This window comes from Ursus arctos, unplaced genomic scaffold, assembly GCF_023065955.2.
Source record: "Ursus arctos isolate Adak ecotype North America unplaced genomic scaffold, UrsArc2.0 scaffold_8, whole genome shotgun sequence".
NCBI classification, from domain to species: Eukaryota; Metazoa; Chordata; class Mammalia; order Carnivora; family Ursidae; genus Ursus; species Ursus arctos.
This window is the reverse complement of record NW_026623100.1, coordinates 78,802,380-78,826,452: the sequence shown is the minus strand read 5'-3', so window position 1 is coordinate 78,826,452 and position 24,073 is coordinate 78,802,380. Positions and strand designations below refer to the sequence as shown.

The 24,073-nt window shown below is 40.7% G+C and overlaps 1 protein-coding gene across 4 annotated transcripts in view; it reads right to left on the bottom strand.

The window, feature by feature from the left end:
• ADAM17 (ADAM metallopeptidase domain 17) overlaps window positions 1-24,073 on the bottom strand; it is a 50,703-nt gene that overhangs the window by 9,785 nt on the left and 16,845 nt on the right. For 2 of the 4 annotated variants that reach the window (XM_026518643.4, XM_057309002.1), the window contains exons 4-13: window positions 23,057-23,145; window positions 16,987-17,155; window positions 15,588-15,721; window positions 13,709-13,798; window positions 11,659-11,772; window positions 9,964-10,108; window positions 9,769-9,857; window positions 8,036-8,188; window positions 3,416-3,615; window positions 2,487-2,590 (exon numbers count right to left, since the gene is read on the bottom strand). In XM_026518643.4, coding sequence (XP_026374428.1) covers window positions 2,487-2,590; window positions 3,416-3,615; window positions 8,036-8,188; window positions 9,769-9,857; window positions 9,964-10,108; window positions 11,659-11,772; window positions 13,709-13,798; window positions 15,588-15,721; window positions 16,987-17,155; window positions 23,057-23,145 — 1,287 coding nt within the window. Of the gene's footprint in view, window positions 1-2,486; window positions 2,591-3,415; window positions 3,616-8,035; window positions 8,189-9,768; window positions 9,858-9,963; window positions 10,109-11,658; window positions 11,778-13,708; window positions 13,799-15,587; window positions 15,742-16,986; window positions 17,156-23,056; window positions 23,146-24,073 lie in introns of those variants that run through there. The other 2 variants (XM_044390245.3, XM_044390252.3) reach the window with 2 other exon arrangements.

Below are 24,073 nucleotides of genomic sequence, written 5' to 3'. Positions count from 1 at the left end.
GGAAAGACAGACATACAACCACCCAAAATCTTGCACAGAAATGTCTGCAGCAGTGTTATTCATCATCAGAAAGTGGAAATAATCCGAAAGTCCATCAACTGATGAACGAATGAAACAAAATGTGGCCCATCCTAACACACCGGGCGATCACTGGGCAATCAGCACAAACGAAGTCCTGCTTCACGCTACGGCACGGATGAATCTTGAAAACGTGATTCTGACGGAAAGAAGACAGCTGCAAAGTGCCATGTACTGTAGGAGTCCATTTATAGGAAATGTCCAGAACAGGCAAATACACAGAGACAAAAAGTAGATTACTGGCTGTCTGGGGTTTGGGGGGGATGAGGGGATTCAGCGATGGCTACAGGACACAGGTTTCTTTTTGAGGTGATGAAAACGTTCTAACACTGTGTTGGTAGTTGCACACGCGAACACCTTAGAAACCACTAACCTTACACTTTAAATGGGGAAACAGGGCGCCTGGGTGGCTCAGTTGGTTAAGCGTCTGCCTTCGGCACAGGTCATGATCCCAGAGTCTTGGGATCAAGGCCTGGCATGGGGCTCCCTGCCCAGCAGGGAGTCGGCTTCTCCCTCTCCCTCGGCTTCTCCTCCCCGCTCATGCATGGGCTCTCGCTCTCTCTCTAAGAAAATCTTCAAAAAAATAAATAAATGGATGAACAATATGCTATATTAACTGAATCTAATAAAGCTGTTAAGAAAACCATACCAACCAACCAAAAAACCCAGAAAGATAGAAAAATAAAAGAATGGAAGAGATACACCAGACAAATAGGAACCAAAAAAATCTGGGGTAGCAGACTATTAACTAAAATATGTAAGTCAAAAAAAAAATCACAAAGGTCAAAAAGCAACATTAAAATACTGGTAAACAAAGAGCAGATCAAGAAAATGTAGAGACTATGTCCAGTTATGTACCTAAGAGCAGAGCTTTGAAAATCTTTTAGGAACTGACAGAATTCGGAAAATATGCACAGTCAATATAAAGATTAGCTCCAGCTGGATTAAAGTCCTAACTGTAGAAGGTAAAATTATGAACCTAACAGAAAAAGCTGTGGGAAAGATCTCTGTAACTGTCCACAATTCAAAACAATACATATACACCCCACAACAGCAAGATATGATTACATTAAAATTAAGGTTTCTGTGCCAAAGACAACAGGAGGGAGGTGTGTGCAACTTCTAAACCAAATTATCGTACAACAGCTCCTCCGAATCAACACAGCAAAAAGACATGAAACCCAGTTTTTAAAAATGGACCAAATCGAGGCACCCTGTTGGCTGGCTCCGGCTCAGCTGTTCGAGCAGGCGACTCCTTTTTTTTTTTCTTAGGTTTACTTGAGAGAGAGAAAGCACAACAGTGCACAAAAGGATGCATGATCGGGGGTAGGAGCAGAGGGAGAGAGAGAATCTCAGACTTCCCGCTGAGCACAGAGCCCAACGTGGGGCTCAGCCCCACAACCCTGAGACTGTGACCTGAGCCAAAACCGAGAGAGCTGAACCACCCAGGCGCCCCAGAACATGCAGCTCTTGATCTTAGGGTTGTGAGTTCAAGCCCCATGTAGGGCACAGAGACTACTTTAAACAAATAAATAATAATTTTTAAAAAGGACCAAATATATGAACTGGCTATTCATAAAAGGAAAAATCTGAATGGCTAACAGATAAAGGGAGATGTTCAAGAAACATGCAAATACAGAGAACAGATCACTTTGCCCTCATCAGACTGGCAAAAAAATAAAGACCATCTGGGTAACAGGGAGGGTTGACAAGGACACTGGAACACGGGAATCTGCACACATGACGGACGCACCAGGACCGCTGTTCTAGAGATCAACGCAGGGCTGCTTTCTATGAGCAAGCAATTCCGCTCCTCCACGTGCACCCAGGAAACCCTTACCACACCTGAAGAGGCGTGGGAGACTGTCTGTCGCAGTCCTACCTGCGGTATCCAGAAGATGAAGGCCATCCAAGCCATCACTTAGTGAACAGATGAGTACAATACACTACGTCACACAAGTAAACTCAGCAGGTGCCCCAAACAATGAACTATGTACAGACATGGATACAGACAAAGACAGACGGCACGACAGAGATGATTCATAAAAACACAGCACTGAGTTTAAAAAAAGATCTAAAGTAGAGTATTATCCTGGCCTATTAAAAACACATATATACACAAAAAAACACTATATTATCTTTCAAGGAAATACACAAACCCAGGCAAATATTAAACGCATTACAGCGCGGCCTGTAATAGGAACGAGGTGATGGGAACAAAGTCGACGAAAGGCAAGTAATAAGAAAGCAAGCAGGACGGGTCCGGCACCGACCACTGGGAAGTGCATCTCAAACTAAGGAGTATGACTGGGAAGACTGTTTTCATCTGAACGAAATACAGTGTTGTTTCAAACATACACATACTCACCTGAGCAAAGCATCCCAAGAGAAGCAGCAGCAGGACTCACCTGTGCAGTAAGACACGCCTTTGCAAGTAGCATTAATAGCCTCTTGGCACTTCTTCTGGGCAGTCTCGAACTGACAGTTTTTACAGCAAGGGCTGTTCCTATCACTGCAGAGGTAGAGCAGACACAGGTCCAGTCAAACGTCAGCCCCACGGCAAACGCTACGGTCATGACACAGGGCCCTGAAGATGGCAGGGAAGGCCTCCCGGCTGGGCCACCCAGACGCCAGCCCACCTGCCTACACTCTGTCCGCGCTTCCTACTGCGGCCTGAGGCAGCAGCGACGTAGGCAGGAAGCGCAGAAAGGTCCAAGGGGACTCCGCCTTAGAACACCTTGGTATCCTTGGTTTTTATTAATGCGGTAATTTTAAAAAAGAGAGAAAAGGAAAAAAAAAAAGGAAGACATGGGCCTGCAAGGCCATCCACAGAGAGGAAACTAGGCAGCCAGAGTCCTAGTTGCCATCAGTATCTACGACGACAATACGCATCTACTTCTCACCATAAACTCAAGCTTTCCTTCTAAACTAACCCAGCACCAGCCAGCAACATGGAAACATCGGTACCTTCGAATTTGTAACCTGCTTCCTCTGCATTTAGCGTATGCCATTAAACAGTATTCTCCAACACTGTTTATTGCATAGAATGCAATAGAAACACAAAACTTCAGATCTCAGGACTGTCATTCTGATTGGGTCTAATATCTTGTCGCTATAAAAGAAAGCAGCTGTGAACATCCTCATTTAATCACCCCTCGCATCTCCTTAGAAAAGACTCTGACCTGTGGGAACCTGAATCAAAACGTCTATAAGATTAAAGGTTTTGTGACATAAAGTCACACTGCTTCCCAGAAAGTTTTCCTGCTGTAAAGGACGGAGAGAGACAAACACGCCCACGCAGCACCGCCCCTTCCCGACTCTCAGGCCCCGAGCTCACCTGCACTGCACGCCCGCCCTGAGCATGCAGTCACTGCTACAGCACGTGTCGTTGTTCAGGTACATGATGCCCGGGTCGCACTCCTCTCCTTCGTCCACCCTGGAGTTCCCACACACCTTGTTGCTTCGCTCTTGAAAACATTCCTGGGCCTTACTTTCAATGGTCTTATAGATGGACTGCTTACTGCAGTTTGAAAACATCTTACAAAAGAAAAGGCCACAAAGGAACCAAAAGAACAATACGTCATTCCCACGTAGTGTTTGTGTTTCTTCTCTACAGACAAACTCTTACTCTAACAGCCACAGTCAGAGCCACCTTGAAGGTCTGTCAGATTCCATCACCATCACCTCAAAAGGCCAGCTATGCGGAATCAAGTTGTCCCCCGCAGTAGGGTGCCCAAAAGCTGGTGTGAATTTGGTCAAGAGCCTAGAATTCTTCCCAGGCAAGCTGTACAAACACTGAGACCATGCATCCCGGCCAGGCCCGTCAAGAGGACCCACGCCCCGGCCCCACCAGACCCTTGGCTGGCACCCGGCGCTGCTGCAGTGACGGCGAAAAGGCGGCACGCGCCATCACCTTCCTGGACATGAGGATTCTGGGATGCAAAACGGAGTCTCTCTCTGATTTACTTCCTTCTCTTTTCCCTGGCTGTGTATACGAACGACCCATGTTCCAAGTTTTTAAATAGGTGAGCACAGTAAGAGGTAGGATATTACATATCGTCTATTAAAAGATAAAAATCCAAATTGTTACCTAAACATTCACATGGGTCTCCATGATTTTTAGATTTCTACAAGTGACCAATGTCCCAAAGGAAGCCTCTACCCTAGCTTCTCTACTTGCAATACGGAACCAGGGAAATGGCTTCCTGATAAATTTGGGGATTTTTACCAGGAGCTCTGAAATGGAGTCCATTTCCGAAACCAATCTGAAATTAGCAAGACAGGGAGTAAAAGACTTGAGGAAAACTTGTGCAGTGATTTCTTAAGGCAGGGTCTCCACAATTGCTGCACAGTTGCTAAAATGGCTTCACTTTTGCCCCAGACGAGAGCCAGGAAGCCCCTGAGGAGCAGAGAGCACAGGACCCTCCCCAAAGGTTAACTGTGATTGTTGATCAGATACGGAAAGGATTAGTTTTAGAATGGTATCTAAATTTATCACCCTACACAGAAAATACTAAATGGGCTTGTTTTTTTTTAAGGATCTTCCCATTTATTCTAGGGTAAAGATATTTAAGGGGTCTGGTTATTTCAGTCTAGGCCTCGGGCAGTTAGAATTTGCTGGGTTTACTCACGAGCACTGCAGATTCATGAACTCAATTTTAACAGTTCACTCACGGGAGAGCAGATGCTCAGAAATCAGAATTCCCACTGAAGCAGCGAGAAGCCTCCTCACTAACTTATCAGAGTCACACCCCGAGTGGCGGGGCCCTTGGGCAGAGAGAAGAGGAACATGGTTTTCACGCTCCCTGAAGACCTCTGGCCTTCTCTTTGCACCCTTCCCACACTCTCTCCTCTTGTGCCAACAAACCCTCCTACGAGCTCACTCCCCTCGCGCCATCTGACCACAGCGACTCCGAGGCACATCACTGCTCAGCAGCTTGTCTGGGGGAGGTGCCAGCCCTGCCCATCAAGGTCAAGGAAACTGGAGCGCTTTTTATCTAGTTACAAACATTTTTATTAAGGAATTCATTTAAAATGTAGATTAGAAGACACCCAGTATCTTTTTACAAGAAAATCACTACTTGGGTAAACCAAACAAATAGAAAAGACACTAAATATGATGTGCTTGGGACAAAATAAATAAATGGAGAAAATTGTCCTTTTTTGATAAAGTAGCACTTCCTTTACTTGTCCCGCACTTATTTAAGTAAGCTCCACATCCAACATGGGGCTTGGACTCACACCCCTGAGATCAAGAGTCATGTGCTCTACTGACTGAACCAGCCAGGAGCCCCAAGAGTTATCTGTTTTATTCTTTTTTTAAAAAAAGTAAGCTCTATGCTCAATGTGGATAGACTGCCACTTCCTAAATTTATTTTTTTTTTAAGATTTTATTTATTTGAGAGAGTGAACAGGGGGAGGGGCAGAGGGAGAAGCAGAATCTCCGCTAAGCAGGGAGCCCAATGCAGGGCTCGATCCCAGGACTCCAGGGTATCATGACCTGAGCCAAAAGCAGACGCTTAACCGACTGAGCCACCCAGATGCCTCCACTTCCTGAATTAAAAAAAAAAAAAAAGGCTCTGGCCAGGCACCAGTCTCCTTAGAAGTCATTACAAGGCCATGGAAGAGCTCACAGGGAAATTTCACTAAGGAGAACTTGCAGAGGAAGAGTCTGTAAAGTAAGACAACTTCCCCCGAAGTATCCACACCATCCTCATAACAAAGCAGCAGATGACTACAGAGTGCACTAATACTACAGCCAGGAGCCAAACGTGGCTATCTCAGTTCTTTTTCCTCATCACATACTTCATACTTTTTATTAGAGAAATGTTCACACAGCTGCAAAATGGACAGAACAGTCTTGTGAACACCCATATGCCCCTTACCAGCTTCAACAATGATCAACTCATGGCTTCCTAACTCCTCTGTACCCTCGCCACTTCCCCTCTGCCCCCAATATTGGGTTGTTGTTTGCTTTTTAATAGCTTTATTAAGGCATATTTTACATATCACAAAATTCACCCATTTCAAGTGTCCAAGTCAGTGATTTCCAATAACTTTACCAAGTGGTACAGCCATCACCATAAATGAGTTTGTAGACATGTTCTTGTCCCAATAAGGTCCCTCATGTCCTTTTACAGTTAGTTCCCATTCCCAGCTCCAGCCCTAGGCAATCACTATTGAATTTATATAAAATAGAATTTAAGAAGAATAAAATGAATAAAACAAAATTTAAAATTCAGTTACTTGGTCTCTCCGGTCACATCTGGAGTGCTCAATAGCCACCTGTGGCTAGAATGTTTTCGTCATCCCAGAACCTTCTACAGAATAGCACTGAGCTACAATGTACATGATTAGAAATGCAGAGACAGGGGCGCATGGGTGGTTCAGTCAGTTAAGCATCTGACCCTTGGTTTTGGCTCAGGTCACAATCTCAGGGTTGTGAGACTGAGCCCCGTGTCGGGCTCCATGGGGAGTCTGCTTGAGATTCTCTCTCTCCCTCTGCCCCTCATCCCACTCGTGAGCACGTTCTCTCTCCCTCTCTCAAAATAAATCAATCATTAAAAAAACAAAATGAGGGGCATCTGGGTGGCTCAGTCGTTAAGCGTCCGCCTTCGGCTCAGGGCCTGATCCCAGGATTCTGGGATCGAGCCCGGCATCAGGCTCCCCGCTCAATGGGAAGCCTGCTTCTTCCTCTCCCACTCCCCCATTTGTGTTCCCTCTCTCGCTGGCTGTCTCTCTCTCCGTCAAATAAATAAAATCTTAAAAAAAAAATGAAATGCAGAGACAACTCTGAAAAACAGTGGAAAATTCAACAGGGTATGTGACAATCAGAAGAATAGGCAAACGAGGCGTGCAGAGCGCCTCAGGCGCAAGCCATCAAGCGGAGGAAATAGAAAACTTTAGGTGCAAAGCCACCTTAACAGCCAAGGAAAAAGATGACAAAAAGAACACGAGAAAAAAACTTCCAAAAGCCACGTCAGGGCCAGGAAAACACAAAAGTAATCCCTTCCTCTAGCTACCTGCCAGGCTTTAAAGAGCCATGGCCTGGCTCTAAAAAGGCATCAGGAGAGATACTTCATCCTTCCCGGTCAGAGTCAGCCCTCTCTAACTTGGCAGCAACGCTAGTACATTCTCCTCATGATGCTTCGCTGCTTAACTTCAAGTGAAATGCACCAACCAGACGCCTGTGAACACTTTCAGGTCAGACTCTAAGAGTCAGTCGTAGCCACGCTTAACGGTTCTCCCATGGGACTCGTGTACTCTCAGAAACCGCTGGTAGCAAACTGTTCATTTATTTTCTCAACAAATTACTACGTGCCAGGTACCCTGCGAGGCACTGGAGACAGAGCTGTGAACAAGACAAGCGAGGGCCTTTCCCACGGGAGGTTTGTAGTCTGGCAAATTATGTATTTTGTTGCAAAAGTTTATGAAAACATGCAAATTAAGTAGAGTTCAAAGAACAACAGCTTGTATAAGAAATGACATGAAATTTCTGGGGTGCCTAGATGGCTTAGTCGGTTAAGTGTTTGCCTTTGGCTCAGGTCATGATCCTGGGGTCCTAGGATCGAGTCCCACATCAGGCTCCCTGCTCAGCAGGGAGCCTGCTTCTCCCTCTACCCCTGCTGCTCCCCCTGCTTGTGCTTTCTGTCAAACAAATAAAATCTTTAAAAAAAAGAAAGAAATGGCATGAAATTTTTAACTTGCACCAGACCTTGCCATCTACAACTCCAACACGAGCCTTTACTATCGCTAATTTTCCATATAGCCCCAATCAACATAATTAATTTTGACAGCTTCGATGGATCATATTTCACTCTAAAACACACAACCAAGTTTGATGGTACTTCATAATTTGCAGTTCCATCTGTGGAATGGAAGGCTTTTCTGAGCTCTCATTATAATTAAACATAGCCTCTTTCCTTCCTAACCTAAAAAAGCTCCAAAAGATACATACCTTATTGTTCTCATGATCTCCACTCACAGCGATGGGATACATAACGTATTTCCCTCCCTGGTCCTCATTTGGGGCGCATTCCGCTAGGCCATCCGGATCATGTTCTGCTCCAAAGTTGTGTCCCAATTCATGAGTTGTTACCAGGTCAGCTTCCTTAAAGGATCATGCAAAGAAAGCATAATGAATTAATATCCAACCATGACCTGCTCTGGCCAGCTACGCCCTGCTTTTCTTAGATGGGGTCCTGATTAATGCGATCAAGAGAACAGCAGTAGGACTGTGGGAGTTGGGAATGTATGGACTGAAGGGCCCAACACAGTGGGATAACAAACGTATACCAAGTGTAACGTCGTAGCTAAACTACCAGTATATCAGAAACTAGTATTTCTTATTAATATCCATTCTCCCCTTCTTCCTTAAAAAATCCTAATCCTGCTCGGGTTGGCAATGTACTCTGTTAAAATAGCCACCTTCCCATATTTCTTTGAAGGCAGGTCGGTCACATGACCAATTCTGTCCAGTGAGATATAAATAGAAGCCAGTGGGTAGGACTTCCAGAGTTTTGTTTTTTTTTGGGTTTTTTTTGTTGTTGTTGTTGTTTTAACAAGGGACAGACAAGGCTCTGTCCTCCTTTCCGCAACACAGAAGAGAACGATCTTGTGAGCAGACGATAAGCATGAAGACAAAGGCCTGGGCTCAGGGGGGCTGACTGAAAACTGGGAAGATCCTGGCTCCCTGAGAGCATCACTAAGCAGCTGCAGCACCCACAGGATGCTATCCATGACCTTTTTGTTGACTGAAGCAAATACACCTCTTATTTAAGTCGCTGTTTGTCAGATTTTCAGTCGTATGGATTTGTTCAATGTACCGACACATTCCTAATGGATATACCTGGGCAAAAGCAAGATCCTAAAATCTTCTAGAGGAAAAAACAGGTCACATTCAAAGGATAAAAAATCAGAATGACTTCAAATTCTAACAGTAACACAAAACACCAGAAGACAATGGAGCAATGCCTGCAAATGCTGAGAAAATTTAATTATCAATCAAGTTTAAGAGTAGGGTAAAGACATTTTCATATATGCAAAAATCTCAATTTGCCTCTCATGTACCCTTTTCTTAGGAAGCTCCTGGAAGATATGCGACACCAAAATGATGGTATAAATCAAGAAAGAGAAAGAACAGGGGTGCCTGGGTGACTCAGTTAAGTGTCTGCCTTCAGCTCAGGTCATGATCCAGGAGTCCCGGTATCAAGCCCTGCATGGGGTTCCCTGCTTGGCAGGGAGTCTGCTTCTCCCTCTGACCCCCCCCCCCACCGCCACTCGATCTCACAAATAAATAAATAAAATCTTAAAAAAAAAAAGAAAGAACGAACATGAGGTCCAGGAAATGAGGGAGTTTAGGGAGGTCTTCAAATGACAGCTACATTGCAGGACTGGGAGCCAGATAGCCTACAGAGAAACCACAGGATGAAGGGCTCTGGGAGGGGTGTCTTCAGGAAAAACAATGACCCTGATGGGTCTCAAAAGAAATCTCACAGGTAGCTTTTTATCTTTTTCTTTATATTTTTTATTTTCACATTTCCCACCAAAACACATGCATTTTTTTACGCAGAAACAAACAAACAAAAGCATGTATTACTTTTTTAAAAGATACCTACATAAATACATATAGCTCAGGGTCCACTACAATAAACTCAAAAATCTTTTCTTTTAAAACATAAGAGAACATACCTTTGTAAGGATGGTTTTACCATAATTTTTTGTGCTGGTCAAACCACTATTCAAATAGATATTCTTCTTTCCAATTGGACTATAATAAGCTAGAGGACAAAGGAAACAGACAAATTGCTTATTTTATACCGGATTACAATATAATCTAATCAGTCTGCCATTCTCACATATCCACACAACAAATGGAAAACTTACCCTTTGGGCAAACACCTCCATGACTGTTTGCTCTGGGAGAACCAACATAAGCTAACCCAAGAGTTCCCATATCAAAGTCTTGATAGGTGAAAAGATGTGCCAGGCAGACTTTAGATGCTTCTTCAGCTATATCAAAGCTAAATTGCTTTAAGGAAAAAAAAGTATTCTTAATTAGATTAACAATTACATCAGACTAAAAGATGTTTCAACCAGACACAGGAGAACAACACCATATGACTAACTGCAGCTCTACACCAGCAACCCCAAAGTTGTGCGGCACAATGCTCCTCGTGTGCAATTTCCTCCCACCTCTAGAGGTAAGAAGTGGGCTACCATCTAGTCAGGGAGGGGGATGGGACAGGGAAGAACCTGGGAGCTTTTCACAGCAGTTCAAAACCGAGAGGGCTGGTGTGAAGCCATGCAGCCCAGCCCTGGAGACATTCCAATTTTTAAGTCCCAGTGCTTGGACACTCCTTCCAGGGGATGTCAGCACCTAATACCAAATAGATCCCTCTGAAGTATTTTAAGGACCCTATTAGTTTGGTTTGGTTTTTTAAGTATGTTTATTTTTGGTAATCTCTACAGCCAACATGGGGCTCGATATCACAACACTAAGATCAAGAGTCGCATGCTCTTCCGACTGACCAGCCAGGCACCCAGGGTTTTTGTTTAAGTTTGCTTTGGTTTTCCAGCCTCCAGAACCGTGAGAAATAAATTTCTGCTGTTTAAGCCGCCAGTCCGCGGTGTTTTGTGACTGGCAGCCCCAGCAGCCTAACATCCTTGCTGAGCCTCTTCAGACGTGAACAGTGCAGTCTCAAGCTCTGGCCTGGCAGCGTTTCACGGCAGAGAAGGCACGCAGAGTCCTAAACACACGCAGCATTCTGTGCATCTCAACCTGGATAAAGAGTTGGTAGTAACCTTTAACTTCATCCAAGCTTCGAAAACTTCACTTTTGCCTTGTGAGACTCATGAGCCACACTGTGCGTGGACTAACCCATGGAAACCATAGATAAATAAGTGTTGTTACAAGCTGCTGAATTTGCGTAACTTGTTAGAGCAGCCATAGGAAACCAATACGCTTACTAACATATTAAAAGATCACTATCACTTCACAGAAGGTGATTTTACAACAGAACAATCGCATACACAAACTCAAGACACTGAAATATGTGGCAAAAAGGATTAATCATACCCTGTGGAGGCAAGAATCATATGGCACAGAATGTTTAGGCTATCTTCAGATTTATTATTAGAATACAGTCACAAACATTTTTAAATCCTATAAAAAAAACCTTTCACGTCTTCAAGTTATATTGCTACTTATATATTTTCATACTGTTTGACAATTACTGACCTAGGAAATGTACCAATAAGTTTCAAAGAAACCTGAACAAAATGGTGTGCAAAAAATGTTTATATTGAGTATATATTTCTAAAGTCCCAATATTTCAACTAGATTCTCAGAGATACTAAGGTCAAGAAGCACCGCTTTCCTGCATTTTTCGTTTTCACAACTTTTTGGTCCATTTTGCTGTCTGCCCTGCTGCAGGGGTGAGGTCACTGCTGGATTAGCTGGGGTGAACTGCTCCTGGTTCTCAATTACCTTTCTCAGTGCGCCCCTTCACTGATGCAGACACACCCCATGTCCGAGAAACCACAAAGGGTCCAAACAGAATCATGTCCGGGACCACCTACCTCCAGCAACATCTTCACATCCCAAGCATCCTTTTCTTCATTTGGGTAACTTTTTGCCATGTTATAGTGCCTTTCACCAGGTTTCACCTCTTGTGGAGACTTGAGAATGCGGATCTATACTTAAAGAGACAATATACTTAGAACACTTCAGAAAAAAGTCACAAGACTAAACTAATACTGCACTATTTTAACTATTCAAAATAAGATCATCTACCGTTATAGAAAAATTTTTTAAAACCAAAATTCCATAAAATTCTTCATCTCTAATATTCATTTAAAAACACACTGAGAAGCACATGGTATGGAAAATATGTATGTCGGTGAATTATTTATCAATTTATAAATGTACTCCTAAACTCTTATTTCCTCTACATCTAGTTTGACAAAATGAGAACCTGGGTTCCCTGAGCCTAAAATATTTACTCCAACTACAGTCAATGATGCAGAGACACAGAACAATTAGATGTCCGTCACTGCATCCCACAGAAATAAAAGATTATAAAGAACAGGGGCTTTTCCTTGTACGTACAGTAAAAATTCATGTTAATCCTGTAATAAAAAAGAAACAAAGGCTTTCCTCCAAAGGAGATGAAACATTATCGACCGGTGAGTGTGTTTAGGGAAAAGAACAAAGCCATGCTCAGCTCAGCCCTTTCTGGCCTCTCTTCTGGATGTGTCTGCCGGGAGGGGGTGTAATCCTGTCTGCTCTGCCACCACATGGTGAGCTCACAACCGAGGGCGCTGCAGCTTTGGTGGCGGGTGGTCAAGATCAATCCTGGGATGAAATTGATAGACGCCCACTGTGATTGCACATCTAAACCACACCCTCCAATCCATCTATTATTATTATAAAGCCGGTACTTCAATCTCCTGCACTGCACCTATTTTTCCAAGTGGTTCCAACTTCTTAAGGCAAAACGGAGTTTTATTTATTGGTCCCCTAAAACTTGAACGTGATGCAGCTATTTTAGACAAGGGAGGCAGCTTTCTATGTACCACAATGGAACAATCACCACCATATTTGCAAAATGAAAAAGCAAGTGCAAAAGAGTAGAGCATACCACCATGTGTCAAATACACACATACACATACACATGCTCTGCATGCACAAAATCTCTCCGGGACAGTACTTATGAAACTTGTGACATGGATGTTTCTGGGGAAAGGGACTGGTTTGACAATAGTAGAGGTTGAAGAGACTTACTTTTCACTGGCTTTTGTACCATGTGTATATATTACCTATTCAAATAATAACTCAAAAGAAAATGCAAAACAGTAAAAGAGAATGGAAAAGGGAAAAACAATTCTCTTAGTTTTATACAAGTACTATAAAAGTTTAACATTTATATATCATGACGCAAGATTTCAAAAGTTTTGTTTCTTAATCTCTAAATTCTATACAACAGAACCTATAAGAATATGGTTAATTTAGTACAAAGAGCCTGGAAAAAACAAGAGACAATAATTTACATATTAAATATCTCTCCAAAGCAATACCCAACTTCAGAAGTCTTTTTAGTTAGTCTTATCAATTTCGAACAATGTTTACTATGAGATATAATTAAGATGACATCAATATACCATTACTGGACATGCTCTATTAACAGATTATTAAAACCAGAAAATTCTGGAGAAAAGATATCATACTGGTTCTATATGCATAAATGCCTTGCAATGTACACAGTATTTCTGAGTAAATTTTCTAAGGATTCAACAATATGTGTCAACATTCTAACTAAAGACATAAAGCATAATCAAAGTAAAACAACAAAGGGAATAAAAACAACATAAATTCAGAAAAAGAAGAGATCACAGCAGCTGAAAAAGGCTTTCCGCCTATAACAAGCCTAAGAACAAAAAACTTCACAATCTGTAAATAATTAATTCAAAAACACTATACAATTTATCAGATTAAAAATCACTGGCATTTGAGAATTTATAAGGTTGGAGTTGAAGGTCAGCTTTTGGGGTCTGAATACAAGCGACAAATATTTACATCACATCACTCAGCGGAGTAATAAAAGCCACGTCCACATCCATTGGTAAATACCTGCTCTATCTGTATTCCATAACCTTTAAAACCTGCGTTGTCCCATGAAGTGTTCCGATAGATGTCATCCACTCGGTCAATAAGCTCTATCTGTGTTTATAAAAGAAAGAGTGAAAAAAAGACACGTGTATGTTTAACACCCTGCAACATAATATGAATTTTGCAGGGATTAAAATGGTCAGTTTAGAGAAAACGCCACTGTAAAAGTTTCCACCAATTACAAAACTAGCATTAAGACATTATTCTTCATCACTGATGACACAAACAAGTACTCCTAGCCTCAAGCTTAGAGTATTATTACCAGGATCAAGAAGTTGTATGGTTCGTCTCAAATTTTAGGTTATCAATTGCATATGAACCAAAATACCAAGTAAAAGGCTTCTAAAAAACTGCCATTCCATTCAACTATAAAAATAAAAGTTAAAAGTCCACCAGTGTACCTACAATTTGCCCTTCTAAGAAGCTGTCCATCTTCACTCCATCTCTGGCAAGAACCTCAGATGCCTCCTCAGAAAGAGGCGAGGGGCAGTGACAGACGCTGCTCAACCTACCCCCGGCCCTTACTGGGCCAAGGCCAGCACCGAGGACCCGGCAGAGAGAGAGAGAGAGAGAGGAGTGAGCTTCCACCGGTTCCCCTTTCTTCTGTCCTCTGCTTTCGGAGGGAGGTAAGGTAGACAGAGAATACTGGGGGAGGAGGAACAAGGGTGACTCCAACTACATAAGAACAAAATGCTCATTACCCATCTTTTCCTCAAACAGAACATTCTATTGTTCACAAACCGGCTAGATGAGGCTTGTTCTAGCACCTGTGAAGCACATTAGAGATCTACCAACTGTTCTTTGCTAAGAAATGCAATTTTTAAAACTAGACCTCTCATTATATTCATATTTATGGTATAATGAACAAAAAAGTATATTAAGAACCCTTAATACAAAACCCATATTAAAAAGGAACTTTTTCAGGGAACAGTCTCTCTTACTTAGGAACAAGAACTGCAGTGACTTCACATACTACTCCTACAACCCTCATAATAAATTCTTTCACTTGACATTGGAAGGGGAGGGAAAGAAGGGTGAGGGAGGGTATGAATAAAACACAGAGAACGGAAAAAGCAAGGCAATGAGAAAGGCGTCTTTTGGGGCCTACGCTCTTGGTTCATGAATAGCCACATTCTCTTTTATTCCCTCAACAACAACATTTTGTCAGTGCCAAGATATCATGACGAATGAGATCATACTAAGAAAAAATGTCAATGAAATGGGATTCCCTTGGCTTTTCAAATTATAACAGTAAAGACTCAAAAACCCAGTGTCAATACTTCTGTAATCCTTCCTTTGAATCTTTGCCCTACAGTTAGTTACGACCATAAAAGTCCCATCTACTCCACAAAATTATATTCCAACAGTTAGCTATTTTATACAACAAAAACTAAACTGACCATCTTCTCTGAAATATACATATAAGCAGAGAACACACACAAGTTCAGACAAATACTTTTTTTTCACTCTGGAGCATCCATCCATCCATCCATGTGTCATGGCCATTATTATAGCAGTGATGTTTTCAAAGAGTTCACTTGAATAAAGAAGGGAGGCCTATGTTACGAGCTCTCTCTAAATGTTAATACGCATAAAAATTCTAATGTGGAGAAAATATTAGTTCAAAGGTAAAATGGGTTTTCAAAAATTTGAAACAAGAATCTCTACAGAGTAATGTAAGAACCTCAGAGAGCTCCCCATTATTTTAGGAAATAACAGAGCAACTGAAACAGATCTCGTCTCATCACATTTCACACCACAGCAGTCTTCTCTTAAATGGAATATGGCTACCTACCTTGATTTTTGTGTCCAGTGACCTGATCCAATATTAGATACTTACTAAGTAATTCGTAGTTGTACTCTCTTCCCCTCTGCCCATGTATCTGTAAAAGCGATGATCTGCTACCACCAACAATTTACACGTGTTCTTCATGGGATTAGGGTCAGCTCTTCTCTTCACCCGACGAACAAGCTCTAATATGAATTTGTATGCACTATTAAATCAAAATTCATCAAAACAAGGAGTTTTTTTATAGTAACACTTTAAATCTAGCATATTTTTGAAACAAACATCATTTGAGCTTAGTATCCTTAAAGATATCTTCAACCGAAAACAATTTAGAGGAAGACAGAAAAGTAAAAAGTAATATGAGGTTTTAAAATCATAGAATTCAAAACCAAGGAAAAGGGCCTCCTTAATTTTTAAAATCAGGAAACTTTAAAAAAGTACCTAAAGTAGAACAATCTTCTAGTTTATTGTTGGGCTATGAAACTGTCATTTTCTTCTAGAAGTTTACAAATTAAGCAAAGTAATGGTAAGACTATCAAGATAATCAGACATTAAAAATTAGTTTATGGTAATAGGTCCTTTTTCTTATCAAATATCCAAATGAGAATTTATTTATATACTAAAATGTTAGTCATATTTTCTAAGTTTTCAAAAATGAAGACAGTAGAGTATGTCTCCAAGATGGTTAGGTTTTTAAATGACCCTAAAGTGATCTGTCTGGGGCGCTGGGCTGGCAGAGTCAGTAGGGCGGGCAACTCTTGACCTCAGGGTTGTGAGTTTGAGCCCGACGCTGGGTATGGAGATTACTTTAAAAAATAAAATCTTTGCAATGTCCAGGGTGGCTCAGTCAGTTAAGCACCTGACTTCAGCTCAGGTCATGCTCAGAGTCCTGGGATGGAGCCCTGCATTGCGGAAAGTCTGCTATCCCTCTCCCTCACTCTCCCCCTCCCCCCACTCGTTCTCTCTCTCTCTTAAATACATAAAAATTTAAAAATAAAATCTTAAATAAACAAAAAGTGATCTGTCCCAAGACTGATAACCTCTTTCTAAACAGCACAGACCTCTCTTGGTACCAACTAATTTCTTACAAACTTACCTAAACATTGTTTTTCAACAGTATTATTTTGTCATTTCTAAATACCCCAAACAAAAAAATTTTCCTCCTCTCCTACAGCCACTTAAATATATTATCAATCCTAATATCTATTTACAAAAAAAAAATTTCCCTCAGATCACTCAATTTCCCTTTTCTGTAGACTTTTTCCAATCTTTATTGTTACCATTATTTTCTAGTGTTTTCAGTTCTTACATTATAGGCAAAAGAATTAAAGAAATTTCTGAATAAAACTCTATTTGCAAGTGAAATACTATAATTACTAATCAACTAACAACCACCCCTACTGAAGACATAATGCTTGTTTCTTATTTGATATGTATTTTTAAGTCTTACCATCAGGTGGCTCTCTGTCTACCAGCCCTTTCGGAAGCAACTCTTCATTATCTGCCTTTATATAACCACACACTTGTGGAGACTGGAGACGTGAAACATTCTTGATATCTTCAGATTTATAAACTAGCATTCTTTTGTCTTTAGTATCATTAATTAGTCTCCAAAGTGGCTAAAACAGAAAACGTACATAATTGAGATGCAAAGTATAAGAATTCGTAAATACTCAAAAAAAGAATCCCTAAATACTCAATTTTTACAACACCCTTTGCTTTTAGATAACACTCATTTCCAGGTTAAGTAAACTGACTAGTCATTTTATCAAAAATAAATCATTTCAGGGGCACTTGGGTGGCTCAGCCAGTTAAGCGTTTGCTTCGCCTCAGGTCATGATCCCAGGGTCCTGGGATTGAGCCCCGCATTGGGCTTCCTGCTCAGCTGGGGGCCTGCTTCTCCCTCTCCCTCTACTCCTCCCTGTGCCCCCCCCCCAATTCTCTCTCTCTCACGCTCTGTCTCAAATAAAATCTTAAAAATAAATAAATCATTTCAATTTTTCTCAGTTTCTATGCTGGTAAATAAATACATGGATTATTCACCCTTTGATTTTATCTGCATATGAAAAAAGCATTATTTTGTACAAACTGTGAAACCTTTTAAAAGAAGATCCAGAAAAGGAAATGCATAACCTTTTCCATTCATTGAAAAACATTTATGTAACGTCTGCTGCACACCAACCCTACTCCAGGTGATGACCTACAGCAACAAATGGGAGATGAGCCTTCTGTCCCTGTACCCTTCTCATTCCGGTCTCCTTAGTATCTTCTTGCCGTGTGAAGGTTTTATACACGGGAGAGAAGACTGAAAACTTGCAGCAACATGCCTAAAACTTATTAGCTCTTTCGGGGAAAGCAGTTAAAAAAAAAAATCTTCACTTCTCCTATTGCAAGGTCATAGTAAATCAGAACTAACATACTTGAAAGGTTACCCAAGTCAAGAACCAAGTTCCTGTAAGGATGCTGATCTCATCCAAACTAGGCAGCTTGTGAGGAAAGTACAAAAAAGATACTATGTGTATTCTCACACACACACACACACACACAATTATATTTTATACATATATGGATATATGAACTCTCCCTCCATATCTATCATGGAAATGAAAATCTAAACCACAAGGACACGACTTCACATCCACCAGGATGGCTGGAACCAAAGACAGGTAATGGCAGCTACTGGTGAGGATGTGGAGAGTCAGAAGCCTCATATATTAGGGAATGTAAAATGGTGAGAATGTGGAGTGCAGCCGCCGCAGAACACAGTCTGCCAGTTCCTCAAAAGGTTAAAAATAGAGTTACCATATGACCCAGAAATTCCACTCCTGGTATAAACCCAAGAGAACTGAAAATACATGCTCCCACAGAAACTTGTTCACAAATGTTCATAGCAGCATTATTCGTAATAGCCAAAAAAGTGAAAACCACCCAAATGTCCAACTGATGAATAAACACAATGTGGCACATCCATAAAATAGAATATTATTTGGCAATAAAAAGAAATGAAGTACTGACACAGGCTACAACGTGAATGAACCTTAAAAGCATTCTAAGACAAAGAAGCCAGTCATAAAAGACCACTTACTGTGATTCCATTTATACGAATGACCAAGCAAATCTAAAGAGACCACGGATTAGTGGTTTCCCAGGACTAGCAGATTTGGGAGCAAAGAGTGGTGGGCTGCTAAAGGTACAGTATTTCTTTTGGAGGTGATGAAAATGTTCTAAAACTGATGGTGGTGATGACTTCCATAACTCTAGGATACACTAAAAGCCAGTGAATTACATACTTTAAATGAATAAGCTCTATAGTATGTGAATTTTATCTCAATAAAGCTGTTAAATATAGTTGACTCTTCACAATGCTGGGGTTAGAGGAACTGACCACCCCCATTGCAGCTGAAAACCCATCACATGTAATTTTGATGCCCCGAAAACAAATACTAATAGCCTACTGTTAACGAGAAGCCTTACCAACAACATAAACAGTCAACTCACATATCTTGCACATTACATGTATTATATACTATATTCTTACAATAATACCTAACTTCTTAACTTTTTCAGTAGTTCTAGGCTACATGGTTCATCTGCAACTTTTTTCAAATTGCTGCAAATCTCCAAAAATCTTTCAATACATTTACTGAAAAATATCTGCATATAAGTGGACCCATGTAGTTCAAATCCATGTTGTTCAAAGGTCAAGTTATGCGTGTGGATCTTCTTTCATAATCCACGTATGAGGTAGACTTAAAAAACAATGAGCTGCAGGGCTAGCAGAAAACTCAGAAAATTACCTAACCATCTCCTTGGCTGTAGGGACCTTCACTTGGCCTATGAATAGGAAAAGAGAAAAATGTTTTCTTTTGGATCAAACATTTCTAAATTCATATTAAGAGTTTCCTGATATAGTCAGTCTGACACAGAAAAAGATAGCAGGATTTGGGATCAGAGATACCTCAAATGTACCCCTAATATGTGCCTTCAACAAGTAACTTATCTGAAGATAACTTTTCTCATTGGGTAAAGTACTGATACATCTATATTGAAGATAATGTAATATAATGGATCCAATTATATGTTAAGATTTCAAGATAAAAGTAGTTACTATTACTACTAATAAAATCCTATTTTCACCATTAACACGTTGCCAGAAAAAGTCATTCGATGAATAACTAAATAAGAGGCAAGAACCTCTTGGACCCTAAATTGGGGGGGGGGGGGAATCTATGAGGGAGATTTTGAGGATGACTGGAGATTTTGACTACACATTTTTAGATATTACAGAATTATTTCATTTACTCAGGTGTGTTATTGTGGCTATGTAGAAAAATACGTTTACTGTTAGGAGATGCACCCTGAACCATTCAGGGTGAAATGTCATGATGTCTGAAACTTATTTTCAAAGGATTCAGGGGGAAAAAACAACAACAAAGCAAACATGGTATTGTACTCGAGTTAAGGGTTCCAGGATATTCTACAATCCTTCTGTAAATCTGAACATTTTCAAAACAAAAAGGTAGGGAGAAAAAAATCATCTTATGATTAAAGTTTAACCCAGGCTTATTTATATAAATAGCAAGCTTGGGTGATAAAATCAGTGATGGCTTAAAATGTTTAATGGTGAAGTGTTAAAAATAAGATATATACATTTTCCTGTTTACTCTTATGCCTAAGACTTTATAATTTTTATATCAAGGTAAGTGCAGGTAAGAATTATGCAATAAAGAATATAAAAATCACCGCTGTAAGTAATAAACCACTTTTCCTATTAAAAGATTATTAATCTCATGCAGAAGTCCGTCAATAAACCTGATGAGTTTACTTTTAAGTAAACATCTCACAACAAAATATTAATTATATCCATTTTTGTACTTAATGAGGCAGGGAGACATGGATGGAAACAGAATTGCTAATTCTCCCAAAGGAATTTGGAAAAGTGAGGAATCTGAGCAAATCCTACATGTGCTCATTTCGAATTAAAAATTAACAGATTCTTCTAAGGAAATAAGCAGATACATACACGGTGGCAAAAACAACGCTGGGGATTCCCTACACTGTTTTATCTTTCTGAGCACAAAACAAGATCTTTCCCAGCCTCCTTTGCAGGCAGCTCAAAGACAAGAGTTCCAGTTCCACCTGGATAGAAGTGATGTAGCCACTTCGAAGTCTGGCCCTTAAAACCCCCTGTGGAATTCTCTGGCTTGGTGTCCCATCTGTGGCAACCTCAAAGGATATGTATCCAGACATCAAAGCTACAAGGCGGAGGAGGACCACCCGACCCACATCCACCCGACCCACATCCACCTCAATGAGAGAAAGGAATGAACCCCTGCAGCTGCTCAGTTGCAGGAGCAGCTAATGTGAAACTCTGGCACAGCCTACAGAGTTTCCTACCCTAACCCTAATTTCCTATCACCGAGTAACTAAATGCATGCACCAAAAGGCATGCCCAAGCTGCTCACTATAGCTTTTTTTTTTAAGATTGTATTTATTTACTTGACAGAGAGAGAGAGACAGAGTACATGCACAAGCAGGGGGAGCGGCAGAGAGAGAGGGAGAAGAAGGCTCGGGAGCCTCACATGGCCCGACCCCAGGACTCTGGGATCATGACCCGTGCTGAAGGCAGGCGCTTAACGGACTGAGCCATCCAGGCGTCCCTGTAGCATTTTTTATTTCAAAAATTAGAAACAAAAAAACTGAACATCAATAGGAGACTGGTTTAACAAGCGGTACGATGCTTCAAGGAAGCAACAGGCAGCATTTATTAAAACCCCAATTTAGGGGCGCCTGGGTGACTCACGCAGTGAAGCATCTGCCTTTGGCTCAGGTCATGATCTCAGGGTCCTGGGATCAAACCCCATAAGCTCCTTGCTCAGCGGGGAGCAAGCTGCTTCTCCCTCTCCCTCTGCTTGCTGCTCCCCTGCTTGTGCTCTATCAAATAAATAAATAAAATCTTAAAAAAAAAAAAAACCCACCCTAATTTAGATCTTCATTTATTAATACGGAAAAATGTTCATTATTATAGTTAAATAAAAAACGCATGACAGCATATGTTAACCAAACTGATTTTAAATAAAAAGAATTTTTTTAAATGCATGACAACAGGGGCACCTGGGTGGCTCAGTTGGTTAAGCGGATACCTTTGGCTCAGGTCATGATCCTGGGGTCCTGGGATCATGTCCCATGTCAGGGTCCCTGCTCTGCGGGGAGTCTGCTTCTCCCTCTCCCTTTGTCCCTCCCCCTTGCTCGTGCTCTCTCTCATTCTCGTGCTCTCTCCCCCTCAAATAAATAATCTTAAAAAAAAAAAAAAAAAAAGGGAAGGCTAACAAACTGTACATATTGTATGGTCCTAATGTTGTAAGAAAAAATCTGTACAATCACTTATTTGTGTATATATGTACAGAAAAAAATCTGGAAGGATACTCACCAAAATGTTAACAGCAGTTCTATCTACCAGTAGTTAGATTTCAGATACTCTATTTTCTGACAATTTCAGGGAGTATTTTTAAAATAAAGGTACTTTTTAAAAAATCAACTGACTAAAAGAATAAGTAAATTTAAGACTTAATTGTTTTGCCTATTTTGGAGTAAATGCTCATTTAATTTGTGCTAATTTTCTTTCTGGTAAGCTAGACTCGCCACAACACTGACATTAGATAGACTACATACTAGCAGACCAAAATAGACCACAAGGCCAAAGACAGACATTTCTCTTTCACAGTGATGGACAAATGACTAGTGGCCATGCAGTCTGGATATTAAAATTTACAGTATTTATAGCACCAGCATGCAGTCTTACCCTAGTCAGCACTCAGATACACATGAAACTTTCATTTTGACCAACCTTAATTACTGTTTTCCCACAGGTGCTCTGTTTTGGTGATATCACCACTACCTGGAGTATTCTCATCCTCCTAGAAACAGAAGCACTTCAATCCACAAATCTGTGGCAAACATTTTCTTTTCTGGGCTAGTATTGGACACGTGGTTATGTATCTTGTACAAATGCAGCTAGTTTGGTCTTGGTTTCTACTGCTAGTACTTCAGTGGAAGAATGGCCAGAGCCTGAGTTTCCTAGTTCTCTCTTTTAACTTCTCAGACTACAAACTATCACCTTTTATTGATCTTGTATTTCCTGAGCATCTAGGAGGGAATGGGAGAAATAAGACTTGACTTTTGTCTTTGAGAACATTAACACTTATAGAAGGATTATTAGAGAAAGAATTAAAAAATGAATCAGAGAAAGAAAGTTTTCTCTTCCCATTATCCACTCCACATGTGACTTTCTCTCAATTATGGCACTTAGAAATACAGGGTGCACCTTATGACAGCCTCTCAGATGTATAAAAAAATATATTTTTTTTTTTATAAAAAAATCATCTACTTCACTGGTAAAAACTTTAAACACAAGGAAAAAAGAAGTAAGCATAATTAAAGATCTTCGTCTTCTTCAAACAACTGGGAAACAGCTTTTTTAACAGCTCCCCCCGCCAAAAAAAATGTATATACAGATTTACCTCTATATTATATTCTGCCCCATCTGTGTTGATTCTTATTGTAATATCATCATCTCCTATGTGGGCTAGAACTCTAGAGTCAGGCTCACCTTAAGAGAAAAAAAAAATGCCATCATTAAGAAATACTTGTATCAAAAAACAAACTATGCACTACTGTCAATAAAAATCAATCAAGTCCTTCATCAGAGTGGGATCTGCCTAGGTATTGTAGAAATCTACCACAAAGAAACACAGGCCCCAGCAAGCAGCAAGACATTCACACTCCTAAAGAGTAGTCGCAACTCATTTGAAACCTTTCTCTTTCCCTCAATCCTCTTGTAAGAATTACCTAGAGTGTGTTATAGGACAAAACCAAAAACAAACGCATACGTGTTCTTCCAAAACAACTTCACCTATTATTGGTTAAGAAAGAACTAAGAGGAGGGAGCCTGGGTGGCAGTCGGTTAAGCGTCCAACTCTTGATTTCAGCCTAGGTCACGATCTCACAGTCGTGAGATCGAGCCCCCCACAGGCTCTGTGCTGGGTGTGGAGCCTGCTTAGGATTCTCTCTCCCCTCTGCCACCCCTTCCACCCCCACCCGAAAAGAAAAGAAAAGAAAAGAAAAGAAAAGAAAAGAAAAAAGAAAAGAACTAAGAGGAGGCAGAAAGCATGATCTGGAATACATAGGGCTGGAATTGCACTATTTGCAGATTTTAATGCCATTTCTTTTTTCTGCAGAGGAAGTTCCAGAAGCCACAATTGCTCATTTGATATACTGTCTTAACAAATACTGAAATACTTAACAGAATCATAAAGTTAATTATTTTATCTCCTAGCTTTCCTGTTTAAAATCTCATAAGGGAAGCCTACAATCCCTCCTTGGAGACAAGAGGAGGTTAAATTCTTATTAACTGGGAGGAAATTCATTTTAATCATTAAAACAGACAATTAGTATACATGCTTAGTAATCCCCATTTCCTCCTGTCTGAATGTTCCTCTTTCCAAACTTATATAACTCATATAAAGCAAACAATAGCA